General features: G+C 41.1%; 1 protein-coding gene across 1 annotated transcript in view; it reads right to left on the reverse strand.

Moving 5' to 3' along the window:
• Positions 1-1,075: 1,075 nt before the first annotated feature.
• The window catches only part of LOC109916254 (tripartite motif-containing protein 44), a 94,176-nt gene continuing 80,755 nt past the window's right edge, over positions 1,076-14,496 (reverse strand). Inside the window, exons 5-6 of the mRNA XM_020515974.2 lie at positions 3,411-3,512; positions 1,076-1,527 (exon numbers count right to left, since the gene is read on the reverse strand). Coding sequence (XP_020371563.1) covers positions 3,428-3,512 — 85 coding nt within the window. The 3' untranslated portion in view covers positions 1,076-1,527; positions 3,411-3,427. The remainder of the gene's footprint in view (positions 1,528-3,410; positions 3,513-14,496) is intronic.

The raw sequence follows: 14,496 nt of genomic DNA on the forward strand, positions 1-14,496 counted from the left end.
CCACAATTCACTCTTACAATTTTCATTGAGGGATCAATTTTGAATCCTCAAAACATGGCCAGCAAGTGAAGAATTTTTGGAAACACTGTCTTAGATAGCAGTAAATCTACTATGTGTGGATTGGTTGAAGGATGAAAATGGATCAAAAGTACAGATCAATTATGATGATATGGCTACACATCACAAGGATGCAGAACATGGGGAAGATCTTGGAGCTGCACGACCTCATGTTCGAGACTGCTGCATCTGAATGAATTTCCAAAAGTTTCACCACATTAGGAATTCCCTCCCTCAGGACATTGTAGGTCTATCTGCACTGACATGGACTGCAGTGGTTCAGGAAGGCGGCTCACCACCGTCTTCTCAAGGACAAATAGGGATGGGCCCATGTCCCACGAGTAAAGAATAAAAAAACCCAAGTTCCTCCATCTAGGCCCACTCCCATACTACCTTCAGTAGTCATTTGATAAGTCAATCTACATGACTCTGCTTTCCCATTTCACTAGGAAAGTGATCAAACTCTCTGAGACCTGACTGGTTAATTTCATTATTGACCCTTCATTTCTTTTCATCTTGTCCCAGAGATGAATCTTCAATTGCAGGAGAGTCTCTGACAACCCATGAAAGTTGAAAATCTGAAGTGCTGGTACAATTCTACATTGTAATCTTACCCCGGTGCAGTTAAAGACATAACACAGGGGGATTTTCAGAACAAGTAATGGAGAGCAGGGACTTTAAAAATGAGGTTTAGACTTTGTTATCATCTAGTATGGTGTGAAGGGATGTCTGACACCTAATGGAATGAGGTAATAAGTGATGGATATACTAATGAAGAGTTAATTGAGTGTGAATTGGTTGTATAAATATGGGGAGTCAGTAATCAGTGCAGTGTGAGTTTATGGAGTGTGGCTAATTGAAATAAAGCTCTCATTAAAAGTGAGCTGGGCTCTGTTCAAATCTCAGTTCAGTGTATAACAGGAACAAAAACAGAAGTTGCTGGAAAAGCTTAGAGGTCTGGCAGCATCTGTGAAGAAAAATCAGAGTTAATGTTAACAAAACTTATTTTTCTTCACAGATGCTGCCAGACCTGCTGAGCTTTTCCAGCAACTTCTGTTTTTGTTCCTGATTTATAGCATCTGCAGTTCTTTCAGCTTTTATTCAGTGTATAACAGTCTTGTCTGTAAATTGAGCACATTCTGGTCAGCAGAACAATACAAATATGAAGAATATCTGTACTGAGGTTGTTCGGGTTGTAATTTACAGACTGGCCCTCCATTCAGGCATCAGCTCTGCAAACAATGATTACCTCTTGCTGGTGGCGACTGGGCTGTCCTCGATTTCCAGCTCAGAGATAGTGGTGTCCAGTGATTAAAAACTTTGCTCATTCACTCAGAAGCTTCAAATTTCAAATGTCATCAGGTCAACATATTAGTTATAAAATCACTGATTGAATCCTATGTCAGAATCAAGCACTTCAGTTTGGAGAAACTGGTGAAAACCAGTTGGAAAAAAAAGAATCAGGAACACCTGGAAGAGAAGCAAAAGGAGAGATTGTTGTTATTAAGCAATAAAGCAGGCAGTCTCTCATTGCCAAGTCTGTACAATCTGAGTTCCAAACTCTCCCCACAAAGTCAAGGTTTCCTCTCTGTTGGTTCCCTGTGGATCCAATATGGGAATGATGAGAAAAATACAGTCATTCAACCATCCACTGTGGTGTGAAGATAGACTTGTCACACACGCGCAGAGACAGGTGAAGGATGAGACAGTCACACTCATGCAGGGACAGGTGAGGAGGGGTACTGTTACACCTGTGCAGGGTCAGGTGAACAGAAAGACAGTCACACTGGTGTAGCGTCAGTCAAAGGGGGAGACAGTCACACTCGTGCAGGGACAGGCGTGGAGAGAGATTGTGGGACACCCACAAATGTGGGATAGGAAAGACTGTCACACCCTTACGTCAATGGAGGTCTTCAGCTGTTAAAATGAAGGCCGAGTTGAGTAATTAATATAGGCTTTGAACCAATTTGGTTGCAGTTATTATCCCTGGATCAGGTCCAGGGAAGGAGCACTTATCAAGAGATTCAAATAGATCACTATTCTCAATAATCGTGAAAACCAAGTGTTGTGGAAAAAGTGTGAATTGTAAAAGTGGTGCCAATCTACCATTGGCTTAAGGTATCAAATCAGAATTGAACAGATAATTGAAATGAGACATGTAATCAGGCCTTATGACACACAGTTCGCTCTAAGGTAGTGGTTTTCTTTGTCATTTTCTGTCTTAGTCTCTTGAAGGAAGACTTTATTTCCTTGAAACAGCTCCTGTAAGAATGTTTACTGAAGTGCAGTAAAAGCCATCCTTATCTGTACTTTATCCAGGTTGGAATTAAATGGAGTTGCACCTTATTCAGTATAAAGTAGTGATAAGAGTAGTTTTGAGATTAGGAAAGGTGAAGCTAAAATCAGTTCAGTAGTTATTACTCATATGTTGGATAGGGTCTTATAGAACTAAAGATCCAAACAGGACAGTTAATGCTGCGCAAAGGGTTTCCTCAATTTATCACCCTGGAAGCAAATGCTTGCTGTTCAGGGAGAAAGGCAAATGAGCCAGCTACAGCACTTGTAAGGTTGTGTGTATCATGCATATTGTTAAGTATACTTGATTACTTCAGCTATTTGACGGGCTATTTAAAGCTGCTATTTTGAAAATTATTTTAGAAAAATAGTCTTAAGTAACCGTACCAGTTTAAAACCTCAGATTCTGGTCATCAGTATAACTAATACTCAACATCCATTAGTATTGATTTATAGTCAGACACTGCAAAACCTGTGGAGCCTATACTTCTCGTTTTGTTGATTACCGCATATCATTAATGTTCTACAACCTCAAATATAAGATAACTCTACTAACACTTATACATACAAAATAAACATTAAATGCACAATATTAATGTTAAATCAAGATTTGTAACAAATTAATTACTAATGTGCAACCTGTGGTCTCAATTATTCCTTGATCATTGACAAAAAGCAGTTAATTAACTCATTTGAGGGTTAATGACAGCCTAATCAACAGCTGGTAAATTCATTTTGATCCAAATGGGATAGTGTAAAAGAGCTGTATGTCTCTTATTTTAGATTTCAAAATCAAGAACAAATTGATTTTCAGTTACTTTGCTCCATCTTTTTGCAATTTTAAATTTCATGGTGTTTTTGAAAATGTGTCAATGAAATGTTCCTGTTGCTATGGGATCAGAGTCTTACCATTTAGTCTGTGCAAGATGAACTTAACCTCATGTTATAAGTGCAACAAAAATGTGCAGACTGCATCATCTATTGTCGAAACAACCAATCTTAACCAGGTCCAAATTATGATACTCTGCATTAATGACTGAATTCTGGTGTCAGCTTACCTCCACCTTTGCTTACTTCACCAAGGTCCATTAGCACTGGGGGCATCGCTAAAACAGCCACCTCTCCCTGGAGGAGGAGAATCATCTCTGTGGGAGTTTTCCCTTTGGAACAAAAGAACAGATATGCAATATTAACTAAATATGCAACAGTTGAGAATTTCTCACTCTGCTGCTCTAACGTGGGGGCAAGTACAGAACAAACTTCATTTATGGTGGGGGTAAAATTGAATCAGAGATAGTAGGAACTGCAGATGCTGGAGAATCCGAGACAACAAGGTGCAGGGCTGGATGAACACAGCAGGCCAAGCAGCATCACAGGAGCAGAGAGGCTTGAGACAACAAGGTGCAGGGCAGTCTGCTCCTGTGATGCTGCTTGGCCTGCTGTGTTCATCCAGCCCTGCACCTTGTTGTCTCTCATTTATGGTGGTACTTCCAGCAGAATTCTGGCTAAAGAACAGGAAATTCCAGGTCTTTCAGGTTTTGTGCACATATCTACAGTGGTATCTTTAATGAAGGTCAGTGCAGGTTTACCATGCATCTTGGAGAATTTTTAACAAGACCTTCCAGAAATCAGACAGCTTGTGATAACTGTTTGCTATGCTGTAGACACTGCTGGGGCAATTTAGACCTGTGACTGGATTGGAGAAGGTTCCTGTTTTATTTAGGCCAGTTGGAGGAAAGTCCCTACTATGAACAAGCTGAGCTGGAGGAACGCTTGCCCTGAATAAACTGCCCAGCTCATCTCTCATTTCTGAAAAGAAAACCTTTTACATCAGTTCATTTGTTCTTTTGAAAGAGTGATTAAAAGAACATCTCAAGATTGTATGTTTGAAGTAAGTTGTGTCCAGAAGATTTCAGAAACAATCGTGCATAATGAGTGACTTGATGATACGTTCCAGAACATCACAGCAACAACCTCTGGACTATTCTGTGCTTTATCCTTTTGTCTTCAAGTACAACCCTTGGCCGCAGTGTTTTTCTTGTCTCAGACAACCAATCTCTGCAGAGAAATCTATTTTTGCTTCTTTTCATAAAGATTGTGTGTGTGTGTGTCTTTAGGATATTTGTATTCCTTAATTACTGCCTGTGTATGTTAACCAATTATTGTATCTTTATTAAATTTGTTCTGCATCATAATAAACCCTGTAATTATGTTTATTAAGAAACCTGACAGATCTCTATTTCAAACATGAGGTATTTAATTGGTCATCTTGGTAACTGGAAAAATAAATGGCAATCTATGAGTTGTGGGACAAGAAAGACAGTGCATTCTCCCTCAGCCTTGGTTGTATGTGGTGAACAATCAGAGATGGTGGTTAGCACTGCAGCCTCATAGTGCCAGGGACCCAGATTCAATTCCACCCTTGGGTGAATGTCTGTGTAGAGTTTGCACGTTTTCCCTGTGCCTATGCAGGTTTCTTCTGGGTGCTCTGGTTTCCTCCCACAGTCCAGATGTGCAGGTTAGGTGATTTGGCTACGGTAAATTGCTATATTGCCCAGGGATGTGCAGGCCAGGTGGATTAGCCATGGGAAATATAGGGTAGGGGGTGAATCTGGGTGGGATGCTCTTTGGAAGGTTGGTGTCGACTTGATGGGCCAAATAGCCTACTTGTACAGTGTATGGTTTCTATGATCCTACTCTTTGGGGGATAGAATGGTAAGGATGTAGGTATTTTTATTAAGCTTCTCACAAGGTGGGTGGGTGTGGGGGGAGACAGACCTCAAGAGGTCAGAGGCAACAGTAGCAGTAACCTTGCCGCATCCATGAAAGAATAAAAAAAAGTCTAATCAAACTATCAAAAGTCTAATCAAAATCTGTGCAGAGATTGGTTGGCTGAAACAAGAAAAACACTGTGGCCAAGAGTTGTACTTGAAGACAAAAGGATAAAGCACAGAATAGTCCAGAGGTTGTTGCTGTGATGTTCTGGAATGTATCGTCAAGTCACTCATTATGCACGATTGTTTCTGAAATCTTCTGGACACAACTTACTCCGAACCTACAATCTTGAGATGTTCTCTTAATCACTCTTTTTTTTTTCTGAAGAAGGGTCTAGGCCCGAAACGTCAGCCTTCCTGCTCCTCTGATGCTGCTTGGCCTGCTGTGTTCATCCGGCTGTACACCTTGTTATCTCTAACCAAAGTACTTTTCTTGTCTTTGTAATACAGCTAATGTGTGAAGCAGCACATCACTTCTCTGACACAAGGTCAAAATATGATGATTTGCTGATGATAAGGCAGCTTTAACATTTCTATAAGGAAGGAAAGGGAGTTCAATGCATCTGTATTTGTCAGTTCTGCAGTTCTGGACATTGGAAAGTGAACTTTGTACATTGACTCCCTTTGTTAACATTGCTAAACTGTCTCCCTTATCCTGTAGGCTGAACAGGAGACTAGGAGTCAATTATTCTATTGCTCAGGTACAGTTAATAGGTTTTACAAAGAAATTTCAAGAAGCCAAGGCACAGATGGCACTTGTGTATCACAAGGACCAAAATATATCTTCTAGTGAAAGTGCCAAATATATAAAAATATGTTCACTTGTAAATGATGATGTGACAACAACATCTAGATTCAGGACAAACTGGCTCTGACTGGGTCTCCGAGGGGATCACTTGTATAAAAAGAAAATCGGTGGCACTTCAGATACATCAATAAGGATCCTCCTAACAGCAGGAAGCTGTTAATAACTTTAATATATTAACATGAATGATCCTGCATTTCGTCATCTGAACATGAAAATCAATATATTGTGCAGTTGGAAAAGCACAGCCGGTCAGACAGCATTCGAGGAGCAAGGAAGTAAACGTCCAGACTGGTGGATCCTTCTGAGGACAGAGAACATTAGACGTCCTCTGTAGGTCTGGGAAAGAGAAGCTCTGAGCTGAGGCAGGGCTGACTGCAGGGAGAGAAGATGTCAATGCATAGCTGCGAGCATGGAGCTGAGAATCTGCAGGGAGAACCTTTTCTGGAGGCCCTGTAGATGAGTTGTCATGGTTGTGTCCAAATTGTGATGGTCTGAACGCTATTTAGAGTCCATGGAGGAATAAGACGGCTGTGTAGACAGGTGCTGAGGAAGGAGACGTGGCTGTAGCAGCAGGATTATTTCAGAATGTGGTTGAAGAGCTTAAGGGCAGAGGAGATAACTAGGGGGTTGCAGTAGGAGAGAAACTCATTGAGCTCTCTTTGGTGGCGGGGGGTGGAGGAAAACTTTTTCAAGATGGGCATCCTTAGAAGAGACTTTGCAGTATGGTTTTCTGCGACATGGGAGACAACAGGGACTGCAGATGCTGGAAGCTAGAATCAGTAAATGTGGAGCTGGAAAAGCACCGCAGCTTAGAACAGCATCCAAGGAGCAGGGAAGTCAACGTTTCGGGCCGAAACCCTTCATCAGGACTGCTTCCTTGTACTGAATCACAGAATCCCAAGAGTGCAGACACAGGCAATTTGGCCCATCAGGTCTGCACCGACCCTCCAAACAGCATCCCATCCTATCCCCATAATGCACATTTACCATAGTTAACCCACCCAGCCTGCACATTTCTGAACACTTGCAAGTCAATTTAGTATGGCTAATCCACCTAAACCACACATCTTCGGACTGTGGGAGGAAACTGGAGCACCCAGAGAAGACCCACACAGGTACGCAGAGAATGTGCAAACTCCACACAGACAGTCATCCAAGGCTGGAATTGAACTTAGGTGCCTGGAGCTGTGAGGCTACAGTGCTAACCACTGTACTGTCCAGCATTCCCATGAATATTTTGGAAGAAAAACCATGTTCAATATTTTACCGTTGTAATTTATAGAAGTACAGCCAAAATTAAAGTCTAATTAAATTTTTAAAATGGATTATAAATTGATCTATATTATAAGATATGTTACTTTAAAATATTTTTATTTTATTGCAAATGTAACATAGCATATTATGGAAATTTTATGCAAAAGTTGGGTATAGAAAAATAGATAATTCAGTAATTGTAATGTGTGTGTAGTGCATTTAACAATCATGAAATACCTCTTTAAAAATGTTTAGATTTCATTCAGAGAAAGATTGGGAGCTGAGCACAATATATAGAAAAGAAGCCAAAGGTAGCATTGGGCCCTTGAATACCTACTCTGTAACAAAGTCACCAAGCAGCAGCCAGGGTCAATAACTCGATTTCAACCTGCTTCTCCAAGCAGCAATTGAAAAGCAAATGCAGAGTAATAGCTTATTAACTTGGTTACATTTCAATTCTAATTCCAGTGGAAATGTGCAGATATTACACTGGAGACAGCCAAACAAAGGGTTTAACAGTTGGTATTTGGCTTAAGGATACTGGAACTTGTGAAAATGCCAAGACTTCAGAGCTCTCTTGTGAGATAGTGATAAAGGCTTGATTTCACTGAGAAATCAGCTCTGATCAAACAAAATGGCAACAGTTGGTATGTCTGGTTTTAGTGGCAAATCCACTGAGGACAGGTGATGACCCACAGTACTGTCACTGTACCAGTCATCCAGAGACCCAGATAATGTTCCAGGATCCATGTCTGAATCCTACTACAGCAGATGGTGAAAGCTGAAATTCAGTAACAATCTGGAATTAATAGTCTAATGATAACCATGGAAACATTGTCGACTGTTGGAAAATCCCTACTGGTTCACTAATGTCCTTCAGAGAAGGAAACTGGTGCCTGGCCGAAGTGTGACTCCAGAGCCACAGCAACGTGGTTCATTCTTAACTGCCCTCCGAAATGGCCCAGTGAGCCAGGCAGTTGTATCAATCACTGGAAAAAGGAATGAAATCAGTTGGACTACCTGTCATTGACTAAGATACTGAGAAAAACAATGGCAGAAACAGCCCTGTTGACCATGCAAAGTCATCCTTACTAACTTCTAGGGGCTAGTGCAAACATTGGGAGAGCTAGCTCCCAGACTAGTCAAGCAACATAGTCATACTCATGGAATCATACCTGATGGACAATGTCTCAGATACCATGCCTGGATATGTTGTGTACCACCAGCAGGACAGACCGAGCAGAGGTGGCAGTGTAGTGGCATACAGTCAAGAGGGAGTTGCTGTGGGAGAGTCTTTTTAGCAGTCTTACGGCAGCATGCAGGAAAGCAGTCCCTGAGCAGTGCTAGGGGAAGCAAGTTGCGGAGCGGCAAGGTGAAACGAGTCATGGAATAGAGAGAGGAGAAGCGAGCCCCAATGCAGCATGCGGGGAAGCTAGCCCTGGTGCAGCGCGAGGGAAAGCGAGTCCCAGAGCAGAGTGGGACAGAGTTGTCAGACTGGGGCCTGGCATGGGTGGTCAAACCATGTGCTGAGCTGCTGCTATTTGAAATTCTTTACTGGACTGTAATGTCAATCCTTTAACTATGTTATAACTATCTTATTTCTAACTTAATTTTTAGCTACTGTAAGTAATGCTACTACTTTTCCTTTTATTCCCCTTTTGTATCCAAGATTTGTACCTAGGTACTTGTACCTAAGATGGTGCCATTAGAGGCAGCTATTGTAAAAACTTTTCATTGTACACGTGATAATAAAGGATATTCTCTTCTATCAGTAAGAGTGCCCATCACACAGTCCTCGTTGAGGCAAAGTCTCACCCTTTATTTTGAAAATACCTTACATTGTGTTGTGTGGCACTTTGACCGTGCTAGATAGGACAGATTTCAAACCAATCTAGTAACTCAAGACTGAGCAATCCATGAGGCGGTGTGGGCCAGCAGCAGCAGAATTGTACTACCGCAAATCTGTAATCTCATGGACCAGCATATCCTCCACTCATGCCAGGAGATCAACCTGGTTCAATGAAGAGTGCAGGAGGGCATGTCGAGAGCAGCACCTGGCATACCTAAAAATGGGGAGTCAACCTGGTGACGCTACCAAACAGGACTCCTTGCACACCAAATAGCATAGGCAGCAAGTGACAGACACAAGTGATAAGTCTGTTGACTTACACTTTTACCCAGTGTCATGCCTTGTCCCTACATCTGTTGCAATTGGATCAATACTTCAACTTGGCTGAGAGATACTTTTGGTGCTGTGAAAGGATTTGGAAATGTGCATGTCTATCTTGCTTCATTGTAGCTTCTGCTCTGCACAGGAAAAATTCAGCATCAAACCCTGGCATGTATGCTACGTCTCTCTGCGCCCCTTGCCATTCCGCTCGTCACCTCCTTCCCCACTCCTCTGGGAACTGTGTGTGTGTCCCTGAGCTCACAAGTGTCCTTGCTGTCTGCGGGGCAGGATTGAAGGATAGAAGCATCCTGTGAGTGGGTCAGAGATGTGCCATGAGGGTTCTTAAGAGGCTTGCACATACTGGATGCCAATGTCTGTGGATATGGGGAGCAAGTGCCTTAATAACTCTTTATACCTTCATTCAAGTCATTGTTAATTCCCTCAGGATAAATTCTTGAGGAAACATCACTCGACTTAGTCCACTAATAAGAGAATATTCTCCCATTCCTCTTTTCTAACTTGCACCTCCCACCTATTTTCAAGACGTGCTAAAATGTTACCTCCAATTCTGCACACTTTCATTTTTATTAAAAATCTGGATCCATATCAGATGTTTCCAGGAAGCCATTATAGACAACGGTCATTGACAGTTCCCAGCTACATGCTAGTTATCATCTCAATACATTTTACCGGATTACTTCCATTTAATCTAACCCTCACATACCCTTACGGACTCTTTCCATTCAGTTTATATTTATTCCAATGTTTAGACCCTCTGTCTTTACTGACAGATTCATGTTGTCTCCGAATAAAATATTAAACCACAGTCAGCAGTTAACTGTTTTTTCTCCTCCCTTCAGTTCAGCAAGTATTCCGGAAAGTAAATAGAATGTTAGTCTTTCTTTCAAAAGGAATGGAATATTAAAATAGGGAGGTTTTGTTAAAACTATACAAAGAACTAACCAAATCACAGCTGGAATACTGTGAACAGTTTTCCGTATCTAAGGAAAGATGTAAGGAAAGAAATTGGATTTAGTCCAGAGAAGATTCACTGGACTGACACAGATGTGGAAGGATGGTCTTATGAGGAGAGATTTGGCCCGTACTCATTGGAATTTAGAAGAATTAGAGGTAACTTAATTGAAACATATAAGATTCCTGGGGGACTTGATAGGGTAGATGTGTAGTGGTCGTTTTATCTTGTGGGGAAGTCTAGGATCAGAGGACATAATCTCAGAATATGGGGTTGCATATTTAAGACAGAGATGAGGACGAATTTTTTTTATCTCAGATGGTAGTGAATCTGTGGAATTCTTTATTGCAGAGGGGTTTAAGGCTGGGTCATTAAGTATATTCAAGGCTGAGATAGACAGAATTTTGATTAGTAAAGGAATCAAGATCAAGTTGAGGATTATCACATCAGCCATGATCTCATTGAATGGTGCAACAGACTTGATGGGCTGAATGGTCTATTTCTGCTACTACGTCTTATGGTCAACTCACCTGTCCAAATTCCACTGCAGCCTCTTTGCATTCTCCTTGCCACTTAACTTTCCTGTCGTAACTTTGTACTGTCAGCAAATTTCAATGTTTTACACTCAATCTCCTTGTCGAAACCACTGATATAAATTATAAATAACTGAGGCCCTGATACTGATCTTTCCAGTACCCCACTACTTACAGCCTGCCGACTCAAAATGTCACATTCATTTCTTGTCTTTCTGCCCATTAACCAATCTCAATTCATTCTATTTATTGGCCCAAGTGCTAATTTTCTGTCATAATTTCTTGTCTAGCACCGTACTGAATGTTTTTTGAAAATGCAAACGCATTACATCACTGCTTTTTCCTCTTAACCATCTAGTTACATCCTGACAGACAGAGTCATAAAGCATGGAAACAAACCTCGCGGTCCAACCAATCCACGCTGAACATAATCCCAAACTAAACTAGTCCCACCTGCCTACTCTTGGGCCAATATCCGCCCAAACTTTTCCTATTCATTTACTTATCTAAGTGTCTCTTAAACACTGTAACTGTACCTTCATCCACCACTTCCTTGGGAGGTTCATTCCACATTGCGAACCATCCTCTGTGTAAAAATTTGTTCCTCATGTTTTTTTTCAACCTCTCTCCTCTCACTTTAAAAATATACCCCCTTGTCTTGAAATTTCCCAGCCTGAGAGCTATAATTCCAACTTTCACCATGTACGTCAATGGTGCTCCCAGATTCATATTTGATCTCTCTTTTTCAGATTTTTTGTGTAACGTCTGTGGGAAATTGCATGCTGGAGAGTTACAATAATTACTTTTTCTGCTTTTAAAACTTATAAACTTGTTTTTGGAAATTGAGCTATTACTTTGTTAGGTCACTCACATTCACCTATCAATCTGATAACGGCATCTCTTGACAACATTTTACAGTGCCATATAAAAGCAAAGCTCTTGGGTTTAGTGGTTGTAATGAGGTCAGCCAGGTGGACCTCACAGAATATGAGTTTCCTGATTGAGGCTGTTAATCTGGTCCAATCAGGGAGCCCTGGCTGACAGATAAAAACAGGAGTGTCAGACATCCTATTTACCCTAAGAGTTGCTTCTGAGGAGCTAGATCAGTGTCAAGGATGTTCCACATGTAAATAAAGTGTGACTTGGTGATGGGATACTGGTCTCTGTGGAGTTATTTCAGTGGCAACAAGAACAAAGCATGCTCCTGAAGAAATTCTTGTGAAAAAGACTTGTGAAAAAATACTTTTTTATTCATAATTTCACTCTGCTTAATCATATTATGATTTTCCATGTCTCCCGTTACCACTAATAGATTCCAACACTTTATTTTCAATTGATGTCAACCCATCTTGCTTATAGTCCCTCTTTGTTCCCTTCCTCCTTTTTTAAATAGCCAGGTTAGGTTTACAACCATCCAATACTTGGGGAACTGTTCTAGAATTTAAGAAATTGTGCATGCTTTGCTATCCTTATTTCTACTTATCATAGTTCCACTGCCTGATCAGTTTACTACAGTCCTATTTTTATTGTAACTGTGCATTTTATCAACATTGTTACTCCTCTCACTTTCCTTCATAGGTCCCAAAAATTGAAATTTTTAGCTCCCACTCACAGCCAGGTTATCTTTCAGTGTCTTGATGGCCTTTATATCATATCCTTTAAGGTAGATGCATGTTCTGATTTACTACAAACTGAATTTTCTTCCAAGACTGTATACAAAGGCATGCCAGTAGTACCTTGTGGTGCCTGACCGGAACTGCGTATGTCAGTGTTGTCCTGATTAGATTATGACATTGCTTAATAGCTTGGTGATGCATATTAATTGTTTCTGGCAACTGTGCATGATTGGTGATTGTTTTCCAAGACACGTACATGTGTTAGTAATCAGCAATATTGGTGGGGAACATGACAAGGGATGATGAGTAGCAATCTAATTGGGATAAGTGGGAAAAAAAAGGACGCAACTCTGAATTAGGATGGTTGATTTATTTTCTGGGCACAGACAGGCTCAGGTTTAAATGAGTTCACCCAAGACAATTCATCTTCATTTATCAACAGGAGATGTGATTTACACTTGTGAGGAATGTCACCTTCATGGGCTGCAAACATATCCACAATGCTGTGAAAACGAAAACACTCACAGGCTATAACTTGTGACACAAGGATAACTTCAGTTATACATGTCCCTTGTTGTTAGGGGCTTGGGTATCATCCACTATAACCGATATGCCTTGTTTTAAGCTTTTAGAACAAGTAATGATAATTGTAATCTTGGTGGTGCACTATAGCAAGCTCAGTTCAATTTAATAGGATAGTGGGATGGATTTTCTGAGGACTTGTTTTTCACAAAAAAAGGGTGCTCTACATTTCAAGTTCCAATCAGGGCTCCCCAGATATGTGGAGCTGTTTCCATTCTGACAGTGCTTTTTTAACAAAGAATTGTCAGAGGAAGGCAATCCACAGCTCCTCTCAATGAGTCAGCTGTCATATTCAACATTTAAACGGTCTTGACAAATACTGTCAAGGGCTAAGTACATAAGCTAAGTGCGATGTTAGGGTACTGGGACAGTAAGGACAGACAGGTGCCAGTTAAGTAGGATGCCAGTTGGGTATGGTACCAGTTAAATATGCTGCCATTTAGGAAGGGTGCCAGATGGAGAAGGGTTTGTGTGCCAGAAGCAGGATTCCAAATGGGTAGGAATGTAGGTTAGTAGGTTGCCAGGTAGGCAGGTTGCTAGGTGCCACTTACGTAGGGGGTTACCTGGATGTGGTGGCATCTAATGAGGGGTAATCTCTTAGAACAGACTCGACTGCAGGTAACTGATAGGCAATAGAAAAAGGATATACCCATTGCTGCAAACTACTAGACAATCCATGACAAGTGGCTAGGCCCACAAATGAGGAATGGCCATGTTGGACGGGTATCTGAGATCATCTGTTTTTCACAGAACCATCTTGCAGCAAGGAAAGGACCTGACCTTAGCAATCTCAACTGACTGTCAGTTGATCCATTAAGTATTAAGAGTTAGAAAATAACGAAATGTCATGGAGTAGCAGAGAAATCTCTCACCGTCTGGACCAAAGTGTTTACGTTACAATAATAAGGGCTAATGAAGATGGTTTAGGTCTTGTGATTATTCAGGGAAGTACGGTACTTTATCAGCCTTTCAGAGGTGCCACATATGAAAAAATAAAACATGACAGGACCATGAATCTTTCCCATTTTCAGCACTAAAGCATTTCACGCTTCGGTGCATACGACACCATCTCCATGGCAACAGTATAATTTACAGCAAGCAATTACCTGTGGAATCTCCGCGTAGTTGCTTTAACACAGCAGAATGCTGTTAATCCCTGCCAACCCCCAGAACTGGTGAAAGACTCCAAAAAATGTGGTTTAATTATATTTATATGTGCTGTGATTTCAAAAGTAAACATTTCTTTATCCTCTCTGGTCCCCTCTGAAGGTTCTGATACTTACTGTATCATGAATGTAGACCACCCTCAGTGCACCTGGTGACCATTCTGTAGCTGTTTCAAGAGACAACGAAAGCCATCCAAACCTGAAACTCTCCTCAGCCAGATCTCCACTTGTCTACATCCCCACTGGTTCAAAATCCTGGAATTCCCTT

The sequence above is a fragment of the Rhincodon typus genome, chromosome 17, assembly GCF_021869965.1.
Source record: "Rhincodon typus isolate 14 chromosome 17, sRhiTyp1.1, whole genome shotgun sequence".
Taxonomy (NCBI): Eukaryota; Metazoa; Chordata; class Chondrichthyes; order Orectolobiformes; family Rhincodontidae; genus Rhincodon; species Rhincodon typus.